The 18,188-nt window shown below is 45.2% G+C and overlaps 5 protein-coding genes across 19 annotated transcripts in view; 2 read left to right on the forward strand and 3 right to left on the reverse strand.

Moving 5' to 3' along the window:
• LOC120905113 (hormone receptor 4-like) overlaps window positions 1-6,772 on the forward strand; it is a 74,843-nt gene extending 68,071 nt beyond the window's left edge. For all 9 annotated transcript variants that reach the window (XM_040315841.1, XM_040315915.1, XM_040315851.1 and 6 more), the window contains exon 7: window positions 4,072-6,772. In XM_040315841.1, the coding sequence (XP_040171775.1) occupies window positions 4,072-4,569 (498 nt within the window). In that variant the 3' untranslated portion in view covers window positions 4,570-6,772. The remainder of the gene's footprint in view (window positions 1-4,071) is intronic.
• LOC120905150 lies at window positions 469-1,932 on the reverse strand. The gene is made up of 4 exons (XM_040315974.1): window positions 1,476-1,932; window positions 1,300-1,391; window positions 1,080-1,224; window positions 469-1,003 (listed from the first exon to the last, which is right to left on the reverse strand). Exons 1-4 carry the CDS (start codon window positions 1,921-1,923, stop codon window positions 873-875), a joined length of 816 nt encoding a protein of 271 aa, XP_040171908.1. The 5' UTR covers window positions 1,924-1,932; the 3' UTR covers window positions 469-872.
• LOC120905204 lies at window positions 2,236-3,570 on the reverse strand. Its single transcript, XM_040316087.1, has 4 exons — window positions 2,818-3,570; window positions 2,654-2,745; window positions 2,466-2,586; window positions 2,236-2,367 (listed from the first exon to the last, which is right to left on the reverse strand). Exons 1-4 carry the CDS (start codon window positions 2,966-2,968, stop codon window positions 2,255-2,257), a joined length of 477 nt encoding a protein of 158 aa, XP_040172021.1. The 5' UTR covers window positions 2,969-3,570; the 3' UTR covers window positions 2,236-2,254.
• A 1,540-nt stretch (window positions 6,773-8,312) lies between the features above and the next one.
• LOC120905226 (anaphase-promoting complex subunit 15) lies at window positions 8,313-10,602 on the forward strand. The gene is made up of 3 exons (XM_040316122.1): window positions 8,313-8,744; window positions 8,816-8,912; window positions 8,978-10,602. The coding sequence occupies exons 1-3, from the start codon at window positions 8,625-8,627 to the stop codon at window positions 9,121-9,123; spliced, it is 363 nt and encodes a 120-aa protein (XP_040172056.1). The 5' UTR covers window positions 8,313-8,624; the 3' UTR covers window positions 9,124-10,602.
• LOC120905138 (RNA-binding protein 1-like) lies at window positions 9,565-17,353 on the reverse strand. Of its 7 annotated transcripts, none has more exons than XR_005739875.1 (6): window positions 17,197-17,353; window positions 16,561-16,862; window positions 16,398-16,487; window positions 14,389-15,632; window positions 12,446-14,193; window positions 9,565-11,027 (listed from the first exon to the last, which is right to left on the reverse strand). XR_005739875.1 is itself a non-coding variant. In XM_040315962.1 (4 exons), exons 2-4 carry the CDS (start codon window positions 16,767-16,769, stop codon window positions 10,952-10,954), a joined length of 375 nt encoding a protein of 124 aa, XP_040171896.1. In that variant the 5' UTR covers window positions 16,770-16,862; window positions 17,197-17,344; the 3' UTR covers window positions 9,565-10,951. The 7 variants fall into 7 exon arrangements, 2 of the variants coding, with proteins under 2 accessions (XP_040171896.1, XP_040171888.1); XR_005739876.1 differs by having other exon boundaries at window positions 12,446-13,246; window positions 13,329-15,632; XR_005739877.1 differs by having other exon boundaries at window positions 13,329-15,632.
• Between the last annotated feature and the right edge of the window lie 835 nt (window positions 17,354-18,188).

Here is an 18,188-nt window from a genome sequence, read left to right on the forward strand (position 1 = left end):
TCTTGTGCATATTAACTTCGTTACTCTTTATTATTTGACTTTCCGTTTTTTGAAATCCTGTTTGAAACGCGAGAATATTTCTTGCTGGCTATTGCCGCTTTTCTATATATTCCGTCATTCCGTCCGTTACAAAAAATGTTAAAGAAAAAACATGTGACACAATATAGCCAGTGGCTGATAAGGCTAAAAGAAAGACTGATACTCTACGGGTTAGAAATACGCCACATTCATCCATCGTCCTAAGGAATGCAGCCTCGTGTATGTTTTTTTAGAAAGATCATCATCATCATCATCAAGATCATTTGAGGAAGATTTAGTGCTGAGTAATGAATTGGCCGTCGCTTGATACACAAATTTCAAACCACTGACAAGTGCTTTGGAACAAATTGGAAAACGAACCTATTGTGAAGAGTTCTGTCATCAGTTTAGCAGTGATTGTGTAAATTGATGATGAATGCTATAAGCCAAGCCACGTGTGATACACTTTTTTATTATTAGTTTCTACATTTTTCTCAAGGCACTTCTTACTTCCAGCTAATAGTAGCACACCAATCCGAACCGAACTCAAAGCTCCTATCGCACTAAACAGGTGGGCTAGTCGAAGAGGGTTTCGCTGTTTTATATTCCATAATTAATACAACACTCTAACTAAACAAACTAAACAAACAATGGCGTGTTTTATGGGTTTTTTTTGTTGGTAGGATTGGAATGTGAGTTATCATAATGACACTGGTGTGAATTGGTTGGAATGTTTGAAACATTTCCCCTCTCTCGCGGCACATACACTTAATAATAACAATACAGTTACTCGCTTGATGCTCTATAAACACTACACTCGATACTGTGTTGGGCGCGCGTCTTCCTCCTCCGAATCACATCTCTATGTGCTCCGTACTGCTGCTCAAGCTGCGGTAGCCGCGCAAACGTTCCTCCTGCATGTGCCGATTGCGCTGCAGATCCCGGAACAGACAAAACACCGTCACAAACATGTAACCGAAAACAGCTACGATGGAAAAAAAGCACAAATGAGATTAAAGAATCTAAACCAAAGATGGTTTTTTGTCCACCAGAAAGCATACCGATTTCGAATACGGTTCCTGCCGTACGGCCCTGGAACAGTTCGGGCTTGTCGGTGTTCAGCGTTGTTGCCATCTCCGTTGCAACGTAACCCATGAAGTCTAGCAGGAGCAGTATCCCGAACGGGATGATGTAGTACTCGTTCACCTGCAACGAGAGAGAGAGAGAGAAAACAACATTCTGAGTGATATTCATACGATTCCGGTCACGTGCCTCACTTACGCTCATGATTCCGATGAAGTATGCAATCACGACCAGCAGCACAATCGCCACGAATATAATATCAATCGTCGCGTACCGATAGTACAAGGACACTGGTATGAAATGAAACAGAGCACGCGTTAGAACATCCAAAGAAAGTGGTCACAAAAAGAGATCATAGAAAGCCACACACTCACGCTCATCCGGAACCTTCCGGAAGTCGTCAAACTTCACTTGAAGGTAGGCCGATGCCATGATGGAGGAGATGGCATTCACGAGCACTAGCAGCCCCACCAGCACACCGTGAAACCGGGGGCTCCACAGCCATCCACAGGTGCGTCCTTTGGCCATTGCGTTTACCTCCTTTCTGACAAACACTTTTGGGGGGAATATTTTCAACAAGATCACCACCACCTCCGTACGGTAGAAGCCGAACGAATGAACTGTTCGAACTGCTGTGACTGGTGGTGGTGTACAGCGCCTCGGCACCACAATCTCGTGATAATGCTGAGCGAAGAATTCGGGCCTCGGGCTTATCATGCGGGGCGTTATTGGCTTTTTTGTTGCCTCCAATCTGGCCGCAAGATTACGTAGATGATCGTGGCGCGATCGGGAGGCAAGTACAATGTGGGTCGGGACATTCATAGACTTTTGTAGAGGTTTCCTCCCAAAAATTTCGTAACATTGAATTAGCGCGGGACTGGGACAATGTCGCTTGCTGTGAAGGCACCACAAAGGACACGCTGAAGCTCGTTTGTAATCTATTCCACAAAAACTATGGCGTGTGTTGTAAAAACTAACTATCAGGTAAAATAAAACAATCACAAAACTCCCGAACCAATCTCTCCCATCCCTATCACAAGCACGTTAAAAGGGCGTCGTGGAAAAAAAATCAGCTTCCTGTTCAGCTTTTTGATAGTTCAATTTTTGGTTTTGCTTTTCCAAATCGAACCATTGTCCACAGGGCGCAGCAGCGTCACAGGCACATCGTTTTGTTAAACTCATCCGAACGGTCGGTGCCTTCCTTAAGCTTCAGCTGAAAGAGCTTGTACAGTCCAATCAGTGTGACAAACACGTACAGGAATAGAGCTGGAGAGGAGAAATAGAGAGAGAAAGATGTTTTTTTAGAGGGAACTAAGTCGAGATTGGAACGATTATTGGTGAAAAATAAACCACTTTTTACTGACCTGTTGTCACCAACCACACTTGATAGGGCATTGCGGAACCGTTGCGTGTGTTGGCGATCAGATACGCAACCCAGTCGAACACGATCGACAGCATGAACGGGATGAGACAGAAGCGATTTTCCTGCAAAACACAACAACACTTGAATTAGGCAAGGCTTTTGGATCGGAAACATTTGGAAATTCTTTACCTTTCGAATGCCATAGCAGAGAACTCCGATCGAGATCAGATGCACAACATCACCGGTAAAGTCGAACCATCCGTAATCGATCAGATCTTGAACTAGAACGATCCAACAAAACACACACACGTTAGAGCCTAAAATGTACTGCAGCACTCGCTCATCACTCTTACAATCGTTTGGAATATCCACATCCTGACGGTTCGGGTAGAGCAGCTTCAGCGTCACCGAGCTAATCAGAACGCTGACCGTGAGCAGCGCCGAAAACACCACGATCAAGTAGCCGTGGAACTTGATGTTTGAGCAGAGATTCATGTTGCCCATGGCTCTGGCGATCCTTCTCACAGCACCACCGAAACGTTACTGAAAACCACCGGAATTCGATCAAAGCAGGCGATGATGATGCTCCGAACATCACCTGCTCGCTCGTAGGCACGAACGAACGCACCAAAGCAATTATCCGATAAACAGACAATAAACAACACAAGCACCGAATCTGAGAATGGGAATTCCAAAGCCAAAGGTTTCTCCCGGGCGGAGGGTTGGTCGTCGCTCGTTGCGTAGGTGCGGGGTGTGTTTCTGTGTGTTGTAAAGCAATCATCAGGATCATCATTGATGAATGCTGCGAGATGGAATGGAGAAGGAACATAAAATCCTGAAAGCAGAGCAAGGACACACACACCCGTCCACCCGGTGCGATTCCGAAAGGAAATGGGATGACAACAGCAACCAGCTGTTGTGCTCAGGGGTTTTGCTGCTCAACATCTTCCTTTTTCCTCTCACTCTCTCCTTCTCTTTTTGCTTTCAATGATGTGAATGATGGCAAGTATAGGAGGCAAGTGGTCCAGGTAGGCTTTGCTCGCTTTTTTTGGTGTTGTGTTGCTGCCTATCCTTCGTGCCTAGCGCGCGTGCACACACATGCTCTTCTTTGGAAACCCAAAACAGACTACAATCCGGGTCGGTTTTTTTGTCCTTCTATGCTACCAGAATGAATCAACAAGTAAAAGGGAATGGGGGGAGGTTAAAAAAGCCCTCCTTTACTCTCGAGGGAGAATGCAAAACAGAGGACTTCTCCTTTTTTTACAGCTGTCACAAACATGAGAGGTTGTTTCATTGGCTTTTTGGGCGGATATGCAAAAACCCCGAAACCCCGAAATTCGATTGACTGTTGCACTTGTGCAGCTAGACACATCCGGGGAAAACCTCCTCCAATGCTGAATGATGAGTCGTCTCGGCTCGTCTCTGGTCCCAATTGACACTGGTCGTCCATAAACTGAAGACATAAATCCCTTTCTGCATCATAAAATCGGTCCCAGGGCATGCAGAACGTATCCTTCCCCAGGGAGACACATCGTTCGTAATCGCTCGCCTTGCTCTAGATGAATAATTTATATTCCCTTTGTTTCTCTCTCTCTCTCTGTCCATAGCTTCCACCTGTAACGCAACTGCAACAACTACAATCCCAAGCCCAACAACAGCCAGTCCAGCAGCAGCAGCAGCAGCAGTCGCCAATGCCGGCGGGAATCTCGAACGTATCGTCCTCGGTGGCGGCCTCCCTGGCCTCCGCCTCGGTCGCCGTCGCGTCCGCCAGTGGCCCGAGCGGTGGCCCCAGCGGTGCCGTCGGTGGCCCCCTCTCCATGTCCTCTACGGAGCCTCGCTTCCCGCCGGCCATCGCGGTACAACGGCTGGCGCCGCAGGTACAGCGGCAGCTGCGCGAAACCCAGGAACTGATCAAGGACTCGTGCGTGCAGCTGTACGGCTCGGCGTACGGTACCGGGCCGGGGCCACCGACTGGGGGCGGCGGCGGCGGCAGTGGTGTTGGTGGCGGTGGGGGAGGAGTTGGTGGCCCAGTAGGTTCGGTTCTGGCCCGGGCCACTGCCCGCCGCCCAACGCTCGAGACTCAGTATTCGCAGGAACTTTCGTGATATCTAGACAAGTAGTGAAACACATTTCCCCCCTTTGCAAACGGTGCGTACCACCACATCCACCACATCCACACGGCAGTTCTTCGACTTCGGTGCCAGCCAAAATCCGAACCAAATCGTGCGCACGCGTGACTTTTCTTCTCCGATTTGTTAATCTTTGCTGTTGTGTGCTCTGCTAGTGGTTGTCGTGGCGTAACCGGGAGATCACCTCTTCCGAAGCAAGGGTGATCTTTTCAGAGCCTTGAAAGCTCACTTCAGACTAGTCCGATTCGCTCTGTAGCCCTCCATTTCTTCCAGCAGGACACACACACACACACGCATACAAACACAGACTCCTGAGAACTAGTCATTGCCAAGGCTCGCGTGTAACGCGTAACAAACGAGGGCACCAACTGCTGACCGTTGCGTCCAAACTCGCGGGCAAACTGTACATATACATATTAACTTATTAACTCTCGCCCCCCCGAAAAACATTCTCCCGAACCAGGAAGAACACCGGAAGTATACCCACCCAACACACTCCTCCCCCTCTTCCCCCCATTAGAAACAGAAGAAAAAACACAAACATTCAAATAAATATATAGAGAGTTCAGTATAGAAAAATGAGTAAGACAGACGACGAACCCTCCCGCCACCGGGACGACCAGCCGGTTTTAGATGACTCTTTGGCAGGGGCGGAGCCTGGGGCTTACTTCTTCCCACCTTCCCCAGTACCACCACACACACACACGGACACATAGTTTGGCAACAATTAAATAGCGCTGTAGAAGTGGATAGGAAAGGAGGATGAGCAAAAGTGGACATTAGCGGTGTTCGCTTTTTGCAATCTGCGAAACAGAACAGAACAAAGACACAATGGAGGAGAACACAATATGGAGTAACAGTAATCGGGGGGAAAACAGCGGAAGAAAAACGTGGCAAAAACGCAGTGAAACTATTCACCCTTAGCTAGTGTTGACGTTTTAGTGTGTGTGCGTGCGCGTTTCGTAACACGACGGGAAACTGGTTTTTTTTTCTTACTCAATTAAAAGCGTAAGAAAAAGTGAAGAATAAAAACACAATCCTTCAAATATTATATAGACAAGCCAAAACAAATGGGTAAGAGAAATTGAGGGGAAGAAATAGTAAAAGCGAAAGCATATATAAACAAAATAGAAGAAAACAGAAAAACTAATACTAATAGAAGGATAAAAGAGCAACAAAAAACGTGAACGGAATAAAAACAGAAGGAGAAACTCACAACAGAGAAACACACTAGAGAAGAGAACAAAAATTAAGAACAAAACATGAAAGAACAACATACAAACACACGGTAGCAAAGCAAAGCGCAGCTTGGAAGAGAGCTTGGATGGATTGGTTTTGTGCCTAGGGGAGGATTTTTTTGTTGTAAAAGAATTAGAAAACTTTCGTTTTCACACTGTCAGTGCGTTCAAAATTGCATAACAAGAAAAGGATCTAGATATAGAAGCCCTGATTCTAAGCAGACTTAAATAGAGTATAGAAAGAACAAACAGGAAGAAGAAAAAAAACAAACCAAGAACAGAAACAGTTAGAAGATTCTTCTACATAATTTTGATTTGATTTTGGTTGAAAATTACTTAAAAGCGTATTAAGTGAAAGAGGGAGATAGAGAGAGAGAGAGAGAGAGAGAGAGAGAGAGAGAGAGAGAGAGAGGTCTCCGAGTAAGACCACAGAAGAAGAAGAAAAAACAGGAACTAGTCTAAAAGCACAGCAAGAGAGAGGAGATAAAAGATGAAAAAGAAAGAGCAAAGGCATAGCTAATAGTGTGAAGCAATCTTTTCACTTCTAAATTTTACCTTGTTATAAACAACACCCGGCCCCACAAAGCGAATGTGGTGAATGTGGCGTCAGAGGCAAACGCAAAAGGCGGCAAAACTTTCGGAATGCACTTAAACAATTCGACTTAAACTTGAACTAAAAGGAACGAACAACATGACATGCACACCACCACACACCGGGTGATGATGATGATGAGCCAGTTAAGTTAAAGTTAAGGGAGAAGCGCAAGAGCGATCGATGTGGTGTGTATGTGTACTTTGTACAAAAGACCGGGGGAGTGGAAAACAGTCGATAATTCGACTCCCAATGTACTCTAATGTCCTGTTGGGGCATTGGATTTGGTCGTGATGTTCTTAAAATAGGAGAGTGTCCGTGAGTTGCGGAATGTTAGCATCGTCGCGTATGAATATGTGTTTTTTGTGTTTTATCTATTCGACCACCGCCTTTAATACCGTTTGTTGTAGCCACTGTAGCCAAATTTTAACCTCAGTTCAGAAGGGGTCAACACGTGACCGAAGCTTAATCGTAAGCTCCCGCTATCCAGTAAGGATGTGCGCGCAAGGATCGTGGTCAGAATCCGTGTGGCATCATGATAATTAGCAATAGAGGCACATAATTTGGAGCTCGCGAAAGGAAAAGAAAAGCAAAAGAAACAAATGCTCCAACATTAGAATTAACGCGGTGCACCACCACCACCACGGTACGGTGTGAGTGCAAAGTTTCTTCAGCATTTTCCATCCCCTCCGGTCACGCAGCGATTAAAAGATGTTTGCAATGCGTGTGAAAATGTTTGTGTTTACCATTAAATACAGCACACAAGGAAACGATTTTTTGTACACCCTCCTCCTCAACTAAGGCGCCCTTCGGAGTACTTTCCTTGGTAGATGTGCCCTTTTCCTGAACATTCTTAGGATTACGAGTAAAACAAGATCACGATCACGGACAACCACCAGATTAAAAATAATAATAAAATAAACAAAATCATGCACCATCATCAACCTCTTCTTCAACAGTGTGTGTGAGTGTGTAAGTGTATGTGTTACCCGTGTGTGACCAAACACGTAGCACACGGTGTCGTATCTGTTTCGTACGATAAGGAAATGTTCAAGCAAAGAAATAAAAGCAACCAACACAACCCTTTTAGTGTGTAAGATGTTCAATGTAAAACAAGAGATGAAAAGAGGAAGAAAAAACACAGCAAATCACACCCACATTCACAGCAGGAAGAAAGAGAAGAAGCGTAATGCAAAAACACACAAAACACACAAAAAAGATATGAAAAGTATTTCCAATTTTGTCAAAGTGTCCCCTCTTTATAAAGTGCACGTGTAAAAGAAAGGAAAATATTAAAGAAAGGAAGAAAAAACATTATAGAAATATAAGGACAACACACACACACACAAAGACACAAACGGTGAAGGAAAAGTGTAACCATGCCAACTAAGCCGGTTAAAGTAAGAAGAAGAAGAAGCAGAAAAATCATTCTAATGAACAGCAAATGTAATTGAGGAAACGCGGAAAGCGTACAGAGGAAGACGCGCGAAGGCATGTCATGTATGTTTTATTTTATCGTTTTCCCTTTTGTTTTTGTTTTAAAATTATAAAATCCGACTATGTACAAAGACGTGAAGAAAATCGATAGAGAAAAGTAATTGAAAAATTATATAAATTCAATAATAAAAATGAAACAAAAAACTGGATAAACAATGTATTGAAGTGTTTCTGTGTTTGATTTTTGAATCTTTCAGCATGGCAAAGCTCGTTGCAACGGATACAGGGTTACGATTCAGCCCTGGGCATACGTCACACCTTTGATTAGCGTCTCACTAACCTTGGTCGAAGCTGTCAAATCGCATGATGGACGCGCTGCGGTCAATTTGTCCCAAAAAAATGATAAAATTCCGTATTTACATCTGATTATAATTTTGTTGGTGTTAATCATTATTTGAATTAAAATCAACGGCCTATTAAGGAACTGTACGAATAAATTAGAAATATTTCAACCATTTCAAGTGACTGATTCACCCAAAACAATCGGCTGTCAAACGTCACCATCAGAAACGTAAACAAACTTGGGTGGCGTGAAACAAAGCTTCCCACCGCTTGGTCGGCATTTTCATGCTGATCCGAATATATTTGCACAATACAAGCGTATTTACCAAATAAAACACTTACCGAGAGCGGCAAACAGCGAAACAAACACACGACAAAAAGGTTCAGTGTAGGACTGTCGATAACTGCTTGATACTTTCACGATGATTCCGTTCTACCCTTCGCTGCAACCGTCTGCGGCGTACAACTTTTGGTTTTCCGTTGATGAGTCGTACGACGATGATGCAGAAGTGAATAACCTGGAAACGGAACACACGGAATGGGTAAGTAAGGATTATAAAGCAAGCAACACCACTAAGCACGTGCGCAATAATACTGTGATGCATCTTTCCAGCTAAACCGAATCACCTTAATCGGACAGGAACTGACGCCAATTGGCAAAAGTTCCAACGAGCAGCACATGGAAAACATGGACACGGAGGATGAGGATGGTAAGTGCGTAGTGGATAAGGGATTGTGAATCATGATTTAATGAAGTTTCATTTACCTTTTGCAGCGAACGACGAAAGCGATGATTCGGACAATTCGGACGACGACGATGACGATATGGATGATATGAACAATACGCGGAACCTGCCGGATGAAATTACCGTCGTTACCGGTGGATACATGGGGGATGACACGCACGCAGACACGCTGTAGAAAGGAATCGCGCGACAATGTCCTGTCTACTTCCTCTGCTGCGTATCATTATATTAAGCTTGAGTTGGGTTAAGTTATCGGTACTGGTACAATGTAAAAACTTACTTTAAAATAGATCATACGGCCAGTTCAATTCAAAATGCGTCGTCTGGAGAGTGTATCTGCATCATTCTATTTCATTGTTGCCGGCAGCTAATGAGATGCTTCATCTTCGTTGATCATCAAATCAATTAATGTAGCTGTGCGATTTTTTCGGATGCATGCCGTCAGAAGAAAGATCTGGCAGTCCGTCATCATGCTTCATACTACGAGAGAGAGCTGATATTCTCTTCTTGCACTGCTCCCCATTCCGAGGACGTTCTGTAGAGGCGTTCCGAACATCGTCGAATAAATATTGTGATATTAACAGCAAACCATATTAAACATCCAACACCTTCCCTGTGTACTTCGTGCACCGTCGTCGACTGCTTCATTTATTATTCGTTATATACTTTAAGATTCTATTCACTAAGTATGTATTACTTTAAGGAGGAAAACAGAAATAAGATGCTACACGCAGCAGCATAATACACGCACGCGTTTTGGCAAAGAAAAGCGCCCCAAAGAAGCTTACCTAGGTATGGGAGAGTGAGAGTCACCTTCTTTATAATACAAAACCGAGAGACAGACACACACACGCTACAACAATCCAATGCCATTTGCCATATATCCAATGCCAAAAATAAAACCATATTTGTGTGAAGAGAGGGGAGGAGAAAATACTCAAACCGAAAGTTACTACGATGATGGCGCAGAGCACGTGCGCGCCACCATCATTTTCTAGCCTGCTTTGATGTCTTACTCTACACTTAAAGGATTTGAGAGGAAACGGCAAGTGTATTGGAGAGGGAGCCAGGACGTTCAAAATGTGTATGTGTGTGAAATATGGAGTAAACAAATATACGTCCACCATTGACGATAGCGAGCTTTTTTCGCTTGACTATTGCAGCAAAGCAAAAAAAAAGTTGATTGCGTTGGAGAAAATATACAAGAACGTTTCGAGATTTAACGTATCACTCGCGCGCACACACACACACACCCCACGGGAGTGTGGTAAAAGGGGAGGGGTGAAATTGTATCAAATACTTTTTGTGGTTCACTCGTATGTACTGTCGCCACTCACAACTTTGCTGTGTCGTTGAAAGGTAGGCCCCCTTGGCCTTCTCTGATCCGCGCGTCCTACTGCGTGTTTGTGTCGTCGAATACTCTTCTCTTACCTTCATCAAGAAGGTATTTGCTCTCTCTCATTTTGCAATGCAATTGTTTGTATGTCCTTTTCTCCTCTGTTCGATCGATGTCGATATACGTTTGTGTGTGTGTAAAACTATTCATAATTCAAATTTTCCTCAGCAAGTTTCTCGGGTAGTCTATTGTAAAATTCTTATAGTCTGCTTACCAGCTAATACAGATTACTTAATAAAAGTAATGAAAACAAGAGAACACTCACGCGTGCAGCCACATGTGTTTGGTAGTCCATTTCTTGTTTGGGGGTTGTGGTGGTTCTGGGATGGTGGTGGTGGTGGTGTAGGGGGTGGCTGGGGGACAGTTCTGCACGCGGTCGTTGAGGGCTCTCTCGTTGGGTTGAGAGTGTGTGTGTGTGTGTGTTTTAATCCTATTCAAAAACACCACTTTCGTTTGCATTTTGCATTTTACACATACACACACACGTTTGCTCTCTGCATCTGCTTGCTTCTTCATCTTGTTGGTTATTTCCTGTCCTGGGTGCTGATCTCATCGTTTGCGTGTCTCACATCCCCCAAAAAGAAGCGTCCCTCTCTCCTTCCCGTGTTTAGCGCCGGTCGCGAGATCCACTGCGGCTGCGACGGTCGCGATCGCGCTCACGGCTCATGCTGCGGCTGCGTGATCTGGAACGACGTGGTGATCGAGATCTGAATAGAAAGAAGAGGAAAATGAAGCCGGAAGGGACAGTGTGCGTGTGTGTGTATGTTTGTGTGACGGTGGCGGGATGCGGAACGGTTTTGTTGCAGAGAGATGTGAGAGTTTTGTTTGTTTGTTTGGTGGTAGTGGTGTGAGGGGTTGGGGGGAGAACGGACAGTTGATGTTTCGAGAAACAGAGAGACGCGAATTATTGGCTGGTTCCAACTAGTTTTATGCGAAATTTCGATAACAAGCTGTTAATAAATATATTCAATACGTGTGTTTGGTATATGAAGTAGAAGCGCACATTCTTTATCGTCTTTTTTTCATGTAAGATTGGCTAAACTTGCACTATCAAACTATCGACACTAGGGGATTAGATAATGGAATATAATTAAATCAACAAAAACCGTCACTACATAGAACGCACTAATAACAACACACAGCAACACTACATCGATGCCTGAGACGGTGGACGGACGACGGGTGGTGTTAGGAGCATAATATACACTTCCGGCACCAACTGTTCTGTTTCGCAAGAAGATAAGCGCTTCGGGGAAATACTGTCCTGCTAGTAAAGAACCACTCCACCATGCGCACGCCAACAACCCACTACAACCGACTAAGAGCACATGTACTGCGGGGAGACGCACTAATAACAACACTACTGGCTTTATTCCTGCTGGTTGCACGCGGTAGCAATTATGGTGGAATATCTCTCCTTCGTGTTCAGAGATGAGATCATTCAGTGTAGAGAGAAGCACTTGAACGTGGAAATGCGAGTGAATAGAAGAGAGCATATGTTTGCAGCTTGTCTTAAAATTCACATCACACTAGAATAGTGTTGTCTTGTCTTGGCTCCTTTCTACGATAAGGATGCGATCATACATTTCTTTATAAAAGCCATTAACACGAGAGCCGTTGCGATGTATAAATGAAGATGCTTGGGGATTTGGTTGAGAAGTAGTCGTAATTGTAGCCAGCTGAGAAGTTGAGCAATGACAGTCTGCAAATGTTTTACAAACGAATTGAAAAGATTCTACTGCACATAGCTACAACATAAAGAAAAGACAGTTAATTGAGGGAGAAAGAGTGAGAAACGAAGGCACGATCACACACACACCATTGATGTGTATTTTTCAGCAAAAAAATAACGATGAAGGAAAAGGTACCACTAATAGGCTAAAACACAAACAGGGTTTACTTTTACACAGGAAAAACAAAACAAAACAAAAAAACGTACAAAAAGCCAACTGGTGGTGAAAACTAAAATGAAATAAAATGTAATTTATCCCCTTTTTGCTGTAAATCGAAAAAGAAAACGTTTCGTTTTGCGGGATACAAAAAAGAAAATTAGGAGAAAAAGCGTAAAAGAAAAACAAAAAATCATACATACACATCCTACCTTTTCCGGAAACGGAAGAAGAGATGAGAAGAGAAAGCGAGCGAGCGATCGAGCGCAAACACACACACGTTGTGGAGCATTTTTAAGATGGTGGTGGTGGTGGATGTGGTTTTTTGGTGGTTGGTGTTGTAGTGGTGGTGGTGGTGGTGAAGAGGAAGAAGCTTTGATTTTTGATTTTCGATCCAATTTTAAGAACTGTTGGGCGTGATCTTCTCAGTTGCGTTTGGATTCTTTCTGTTGCGCACGTGTGCTGCGTACAGCCACCGTTGAGGAAGAAGAGGCGAGGAGTTCACGGGCTGGTGGTGGTGGGCTGAAGACAGTGTAAAGATGCTACACACGAGCAGCGTACGGGGAGAGGATTGGTGGTGGTGGTGGTGGATGATTTTACCGAAGGTGTGTTGGCCACGTGTTGTTTCTTTGTGTGTTGGAACGCACGATTGTTGTTTAGTTGATTTTTATAGAGAGACTTGTGGAGCCACGGCGAGTAAGAGAAGATCCTTTCCCATAGGGATGTCCATTTGTTCAAGTCGGTCAAGTCGGTAGAGAGAATTGCTTGTCGCTTAGCACAGCCAGTCGAATGAAGATGGATGAAGATGATGTTATGTTGTCGTTGTAGTAATAATAGTAGCACAGTCAACGTGGCAGATGGTGAAAGAGGCAGAGAGAGAGTGATGCTTGATTGGGTCGTGTGTTGGCTGGTTGGTAGGTTGGTTGGTTGGTGACGTTGTGTCGAAGGGAAGGAAGAGCTTGAACGAGAGTAGTGGGCAAACCACAGTAGCGATGGGTTCTCCCGCCTAAGATCTAAAGATACATTATTTACGCACATCACACAGTAATGAATTCTGGTGTTTTTGAAAAGGAATAATGGTTTCAGTTCACTTACAGTTGCGATGGTTCAATAGCGTTAAAACTAGCGGAGTGGGAACTATTAATATGGGGCCTGTTTGCTATCGCTGCTGTTGCTGCTCGCCGTTGGGGAATTAACTGCACACAAAACGGTGATGTGATGCACGACGACGAAGCTCACCGAGCGATGCGCAAAGCCGTATCATGCCAAGAAGTGGTCCAAGATGGTCGCAACAAGAAGAGCCCGAGGGATAATAAAGTCCATCCCGGTGGTGTTGTTGTTGGTGGTGGTGGTATGATGGTTCATAAAATACACCAAAATAGGCAGCACAGCACCGTAGCAATTATGGTGAGCTAGCAGTAGAAGAAAGCAGCCTTTACGGCGTGAAGAGGTTGCGCTGGAAGAGGTCGAGCAGCACGGCAGAAACCACGACGAACAACATCGTCGAGAACGTGTTCTTTGCAGCTTTAACCCGTTTTGCAAAAAGACGTCGCCCATTTGATGACGATGATGGTGCAGGACAAGTAGCAGTAGTGGTGGTAGTAGTAGTAGCAAAGAAGTGTTGGCAGTAGTAGTAGTAGTAGGTAGTACATAGAAGTACAGTAGAGAAGAGGATCGGTGGAGTATGGTCGGTGGTGATGATAAAGTTGGCAGGCGGCGGTGCAAAAGGATCGGCGCAGTAAAGCTCCCCACACCCCGTAGCATAGTAGCGCGCAGCCGAAGCTCAAGGATGAGATGATGGCAAGTTGTGTGTGTGTTCGCGTGGGTTGATGGGCGCCCCACCCCAAAGATGGGGACAGAGCGACGACAGGTTGGTTCTTTGGCAGTGCGCACAGCAATACAAGCTGCGCCGAAAAACAGCGTGATGGCCGAAGCACAAACGCGAACTGAAGCGATCTCACTGGGAAAGAGATACAGAAAAAAAGAAAAGAAAAAAAAACAGAGAAAGAATCCGGAGACTCGCGCCAAGCTTGGCCGGAGCGGGAGGGGATGAGCGGAAGCCATCGGCGGGGTGGTTTGGCTGGCTGGTTGGCGGTTTGTTGCGATGACTTCGCGTTGGCTTCATCCACTCCTGCTCCGGTGACCTTCGGCTTACCAGAAGAGTCGCAGGATGCAGGGAGAACGAGAGGATAGACGCGCGATTCGAGCAAGCGGCCCATCATACTGTGCGTGTCTGTGTGTCAATGTGTGTGAGATGGCGCTGAAGATCGAGGACCTCCATGTTACGTTGAGCGCACTCTTCCCCTCCCAAGAACACCGCATCAAACGGTGGAGAAGAAGGTAGTTGGATGAGTGCCGGAACGGGAGACCTGAGTGTGTGATCTGCTGATCCGTTCTTCTGCAAGCAGCCAGTTAGAGGCGCATCATACTCAACGTTCACAGTTTTGGGCACGGGGCAGCAGTCGGTGGGGGAAAATCAAGACACCAACTGGTCGGCCAAGGTGGCAAAGAGTGTGTGTGTTCGATGATGCCTTCTGCTCGTCAAGGGTTGACGATACCAAAGTGGGGCCTGTGTTCACCACGGGGGACGAGGCGCGGGCACTGGATGAAGGCGGCACGTGTCGCGGCGAAGAAGAACGGGGCGTGGTGGTGCTGCTCAGGCGACCGTCGCTACTGTCCAGCCGATGATGGAGAGGATGTGGAGGAAGATGATGAACTAGTAGCAGTAGAGGTAGTAGTTGTTGTTGTGGTGGTGGTGGTAGTAGCAGTGGTAGTAGTAGTAGCAGTAGAAGGGGAAGCAAACTGCAGAACTGTAGGCCGTCAGATTGGAGGGCCGCTGCCGTTGCTGAAGCCCGCTGCAAGAGGAAGCGCAGTGCTGTCGCTGCCGCTGTTGTTGCTGCTGCTGCTTCTGCTGTTGCTGCTGCTGCCACTGCTGCCAGTAGTGGTGTTGCGGCGACGGGCGCTTGCGGAAGTACAGGAAGAAGCACGTGCGCATGCACGCAGTAGCGGCAGGAGTGGTAGCAGTAGTAGTAATGGTAGAAGTAGTAGCAGTAGTAATGGTGGTGGTGGTGGTGTTGGTCGCCGGAAAACGAATGATCGGGTCTAGAAGAGATTGAGCCGCACCGGCCGGAGCTCTTGCTCGCAGTAGAAGTATTGTTGGTGGTGGAAGTAGTAGTAGAAGTAGTAGTAGTGGTGGTGGTGGTGGTTGTATTTTTGGTGGTTGTGATGGTGGTGGTAAAATTGGTGGAATTGATGGTGGTGGTGGTGGTGGTGGTGGTTGCGGTAGTAGACTTAACACTAGTAGCGCTACTAGCAAAATTTGGACAAGATGATGTTCTGTGGCGGAAGACGCTGTCGTGGAGTAGTAGTAGTAGTAGTAGTATCATAGAAGAGTTTGCCCTGAAATATTGTTTGATCAACCATTGGTTAGATTGTTTTCTTCTACTATACACATACAATTATCTGTTTTTTTGTTTTTGAAAGGGAAACGGGGTTTTTTAGACACGAGCACGCGCTCTGTCACGCTTAAGGTATTGTGTTTTTTTGCTTCTTCTTCGGGAATAACCGTTACTAGTGAATGTGTTATCAGTCCAACAAACCCGCTATCATCTTCGCTCCTTGTAATGCGTTTGTTTGATTTTATCAGTGTTAATAATCTCATCCTGCCAAACAAATACTCCAAACCGTATTATTACATGCTCTGTCTCTACTAGGCAATGGGGGGAGGGGTTGATTTGTGTTTTTAAGAGGAGATAAGAGAATTTGCTTCTTCAAGCCACCTTTCTTTTAATAGCTTTAGTTTAAACCTCATGTTTATGCTTCTTTGGCTTCCACACACGCTCAAACACACACGCAAAACAAAAACACAATCAACAACACGAGAGGCGGCTTCATAGAAATCCGAAACATGATTATACATATCGAGCGGGTAAATGTTCTACAACGGTTCCGAAATGAAAAACACACACGCACACACAAAGATACCGGGTGCATGTTTCGCAACGAGGGCCATTATTTAACTCTAGATATTTGGCTTCTTTTAGCGTTTGGTTTTTTGGTGGGTAAATACTCTAAATTCGCTATGATATTATGGCATATAAATATCAGAACTAACGCAGTACGTCTAAAACAACACAACACACTGTCCCCGAAATATTGACTCACCTGTACGAGCGGCGGGGTCGGCGGGTGCGTTCGTCGCGTCGCGAGCGGCCAGAAGACATCTCCACCCGGATACGCGTTCCGCAGCATCGTCTACAAGGTGGGAGGCGAGAAACATTTGAAAATGAGCCAGAGATCTTCTACGTGCCAAAGCAAAAACACTTACGTTCCATCCAGCGAGCGAACTGCGTCCTCCGCATCACGCTTATCCTCGAACTCTACGAAGGCGAAACCGGGAGGATTGCGTGCCACCCAGACGTTCCGCAGCGGGCCATACTTGCCGAACGCACTTTCGATCTCGTGCTTCGACGCCGACGAGCCCAAATTGCCCACGTAAACCTTGCACTGCAGGTCCCACTCACGGTAACGCGCCATCTTATCCAGCGTGACGGATTTTATATTATACAACAGCTAGCCGCGAAAAGTGGGTTTTGGGGAGGGTGTGGTGTTGGTGCGAGATGCGTTCACCTGTCGCGAGGAAGGCCAAAGAGAGAAGCGTATTAGCATGAGCTCAATCCACGCACAGCGCGATACGTTGAATCAATTAGATAGCGACATTTTGGGTGCAATTGTCCACTGATTGCATTTTCCTTTCGGCAGCCGAAATATTCATTTTCGTCCGCCTCGCAAGAGGGCCAGGGATCAAATTTTCGCTTGCACCGTTTTTTTTCCTTCGCTTTTGCACCCTTCGCAAGATGGCCGCCGTGTGCTCATCTTCGTCGAGGCATTGCGTCGTCAGCAGCCTATTTTCGTTCGCCTTTTTCTCGCTGAAAAACATCGCACCGGTTCCAACAATACCAACCTGATGTAGTGCGTGACGTGAGTTTCCAAAATAGGGAAAATTTGTAGCAAAATGGTGCGTTTTCAATAACTTTTTTGATGGAAAATGCACAGCACGACGCACTATCACACGCAGCAAGGCCGAAGAGAAAATATGGTGTATGTGGTTGGGAAGGTTGGATCGTGGAGTGTCATTTTGACAGCAGAAGCGACGAACGATTTTGTACCTTCGAAAAGATAAAATAAAACCAGTTTTGGATAACTTTCTTGTGCTTCAATACTTTGTTTTAATATTTTAACTAGTTTTGAGATGATTTAATACAATCGTTTTTGGACAAATAAAGTGTAAATGGCTGCATAAAAAACATGCAGGTCAACAACTGTCAAGCGGGTCTGCCCCATTGTATGATGAACATACCTCCCCTTTCTGGACTGTCAAAAGACGGTGGTTGACGTTTTGGGTTTAAAACTCAAACAAGGTTCATATAGGAAAAAAGACCGTTGATTATCGTGTACCAAAGTGGGGATAATCATTTTTCTCAAAAATTAAGCAAAAGTCAAAACATGTTCAGTCTATAATTGCTACATATCAGAGGAATATTTATTAAAATATTGTTATTTTAATTATTATCTGTAGTTATTAGCTGTGAAACCACGAACAAATAGGTGTTCGGGTTGTTAATACATATCAATAAAATTTAATGATCATTGTTTAATCATTGTTAACAGTACTTTCCTTCAATTTATTACTAAAACATCTACCATGCCTCACAATCATGCCCGTGTCGCAACTCTACCATTTATGAACACTTCTAGATAATGCATTCCGGCTCACTTTCGGTATCGCATCGTGCATCATGCTGACAACGACGAAGCAGTTTATTTATAAACTTGATGCGAGATTTCACTTGACCTATCCCAACATTAAATTAGGAATCGTAGATCAATTCTTCCTCTGCCAGTCGCAGCCAAACGCTCACCAGCAGACGATGTCAAGGCGCGCAACGCGCTTCT

Source organism: Anopheles arabiensis, chromosome 2 (genome assembly GCF_016920715.1).
Source record: "Anopheles arabiensis isolate DONGOLA chromosome 2, AaraD3, whole genome shotgun sequence".
Lineage (NCBI taxonomy): Eukaryota > Metazoa > Arthropoda > Insecta > Diptera > Culicidae > Anopheles > Anopheles arabiensis.

Excerpts from the sequence above, each read along its gene's own strand:
- LOC120905138 (XM_040315954.1), bottom strand. The coding sequence starts at position 16,769 with ATGGCGCGTTACCGTGAGTGGGACCTGCAGTGCAAGGTTTACGTGGGC. Across the intron at positions 16,488-16,560 it reads GTTCGCTCGCTGGATGGAAC|ACGATGCTGCGGAACGCGTA; the intron begins GTAAGTGTTTTT and ends CCCACCTTGTAG. Across the intron at positions 11,052-16,397 it reads CGACCCCGCCGCTCGTACAG|ATCTCGATCACCACGTCGTT; the intron begins GTGAGTCAATAT and ends CTTTCTATTCAG.
- LOC120905204 (XM_040316087.1), bottom strand. The coding sequence starts at position 2,968 with ATGGGCAACATGAATCTCTGCTCAAACATCAAGTTCCACGGCTACTTG. Across the intron at positions 2,746-2,817 it reads TGTGGATATTCCAAACGATT|TTCAAGATCTGATCGATTAC; the intron begins GTAAGAGTGATG and ends GGATCGTTCTAG. Across the intron at positions 2,368-2,465 it reads AGTGTGGTTGGTGACAACAG|CTCTATTCCTGTACGTGTTT; the intron begins GTCAGTAAAAAG and ends TCTCCTCTCCAG.
- LOC120905150 (XM_040315974.1), bottom strand. The coding sequence starts at position 1,923 with ATGAATGTCCCGACCCACATTGTACTTGCCTCCCGATCGCGCCACGAT. Across the intron at positions 1,392-1,475 it reads CCGGAAGGTTCCGGATGAGC|TGTCCTTGTACTATCGGTAC; the intron begins GTGAGTGTGTGG and ends ATTTCATACCAG. Across the intron at positions 1,225-1,299 it reads ACTTCATCGGAATCATGAGC|GTGAACGAGTACTACATCAT; the intron begins GTAAGTGAGGCA and ends CTCTCGTTGCAG.
- LOC120905226 (XM_040316122.1), top strand. The coding sequence starts at position 8,625 with ATGATTCCGTTCTACCCTTCGCTGCAACCGTCTGCGGCGTACAACTTT. Across the intron at positions 8,745-8,815 it reads AAACGGAACACACGGAATGG|CTAAACCGAATCACCTTAAT; the intron begins GTAAGTAAGGAT and ends GCATCTTTCCAG. Across the intron at positions 8,913-8,977 it reads GGACACGGAGGATGAGGATG|CGAACGACGAAAGCGATGAT; the intron begins GTAAGTGCGTAG and ends TACCTTTTGCAG.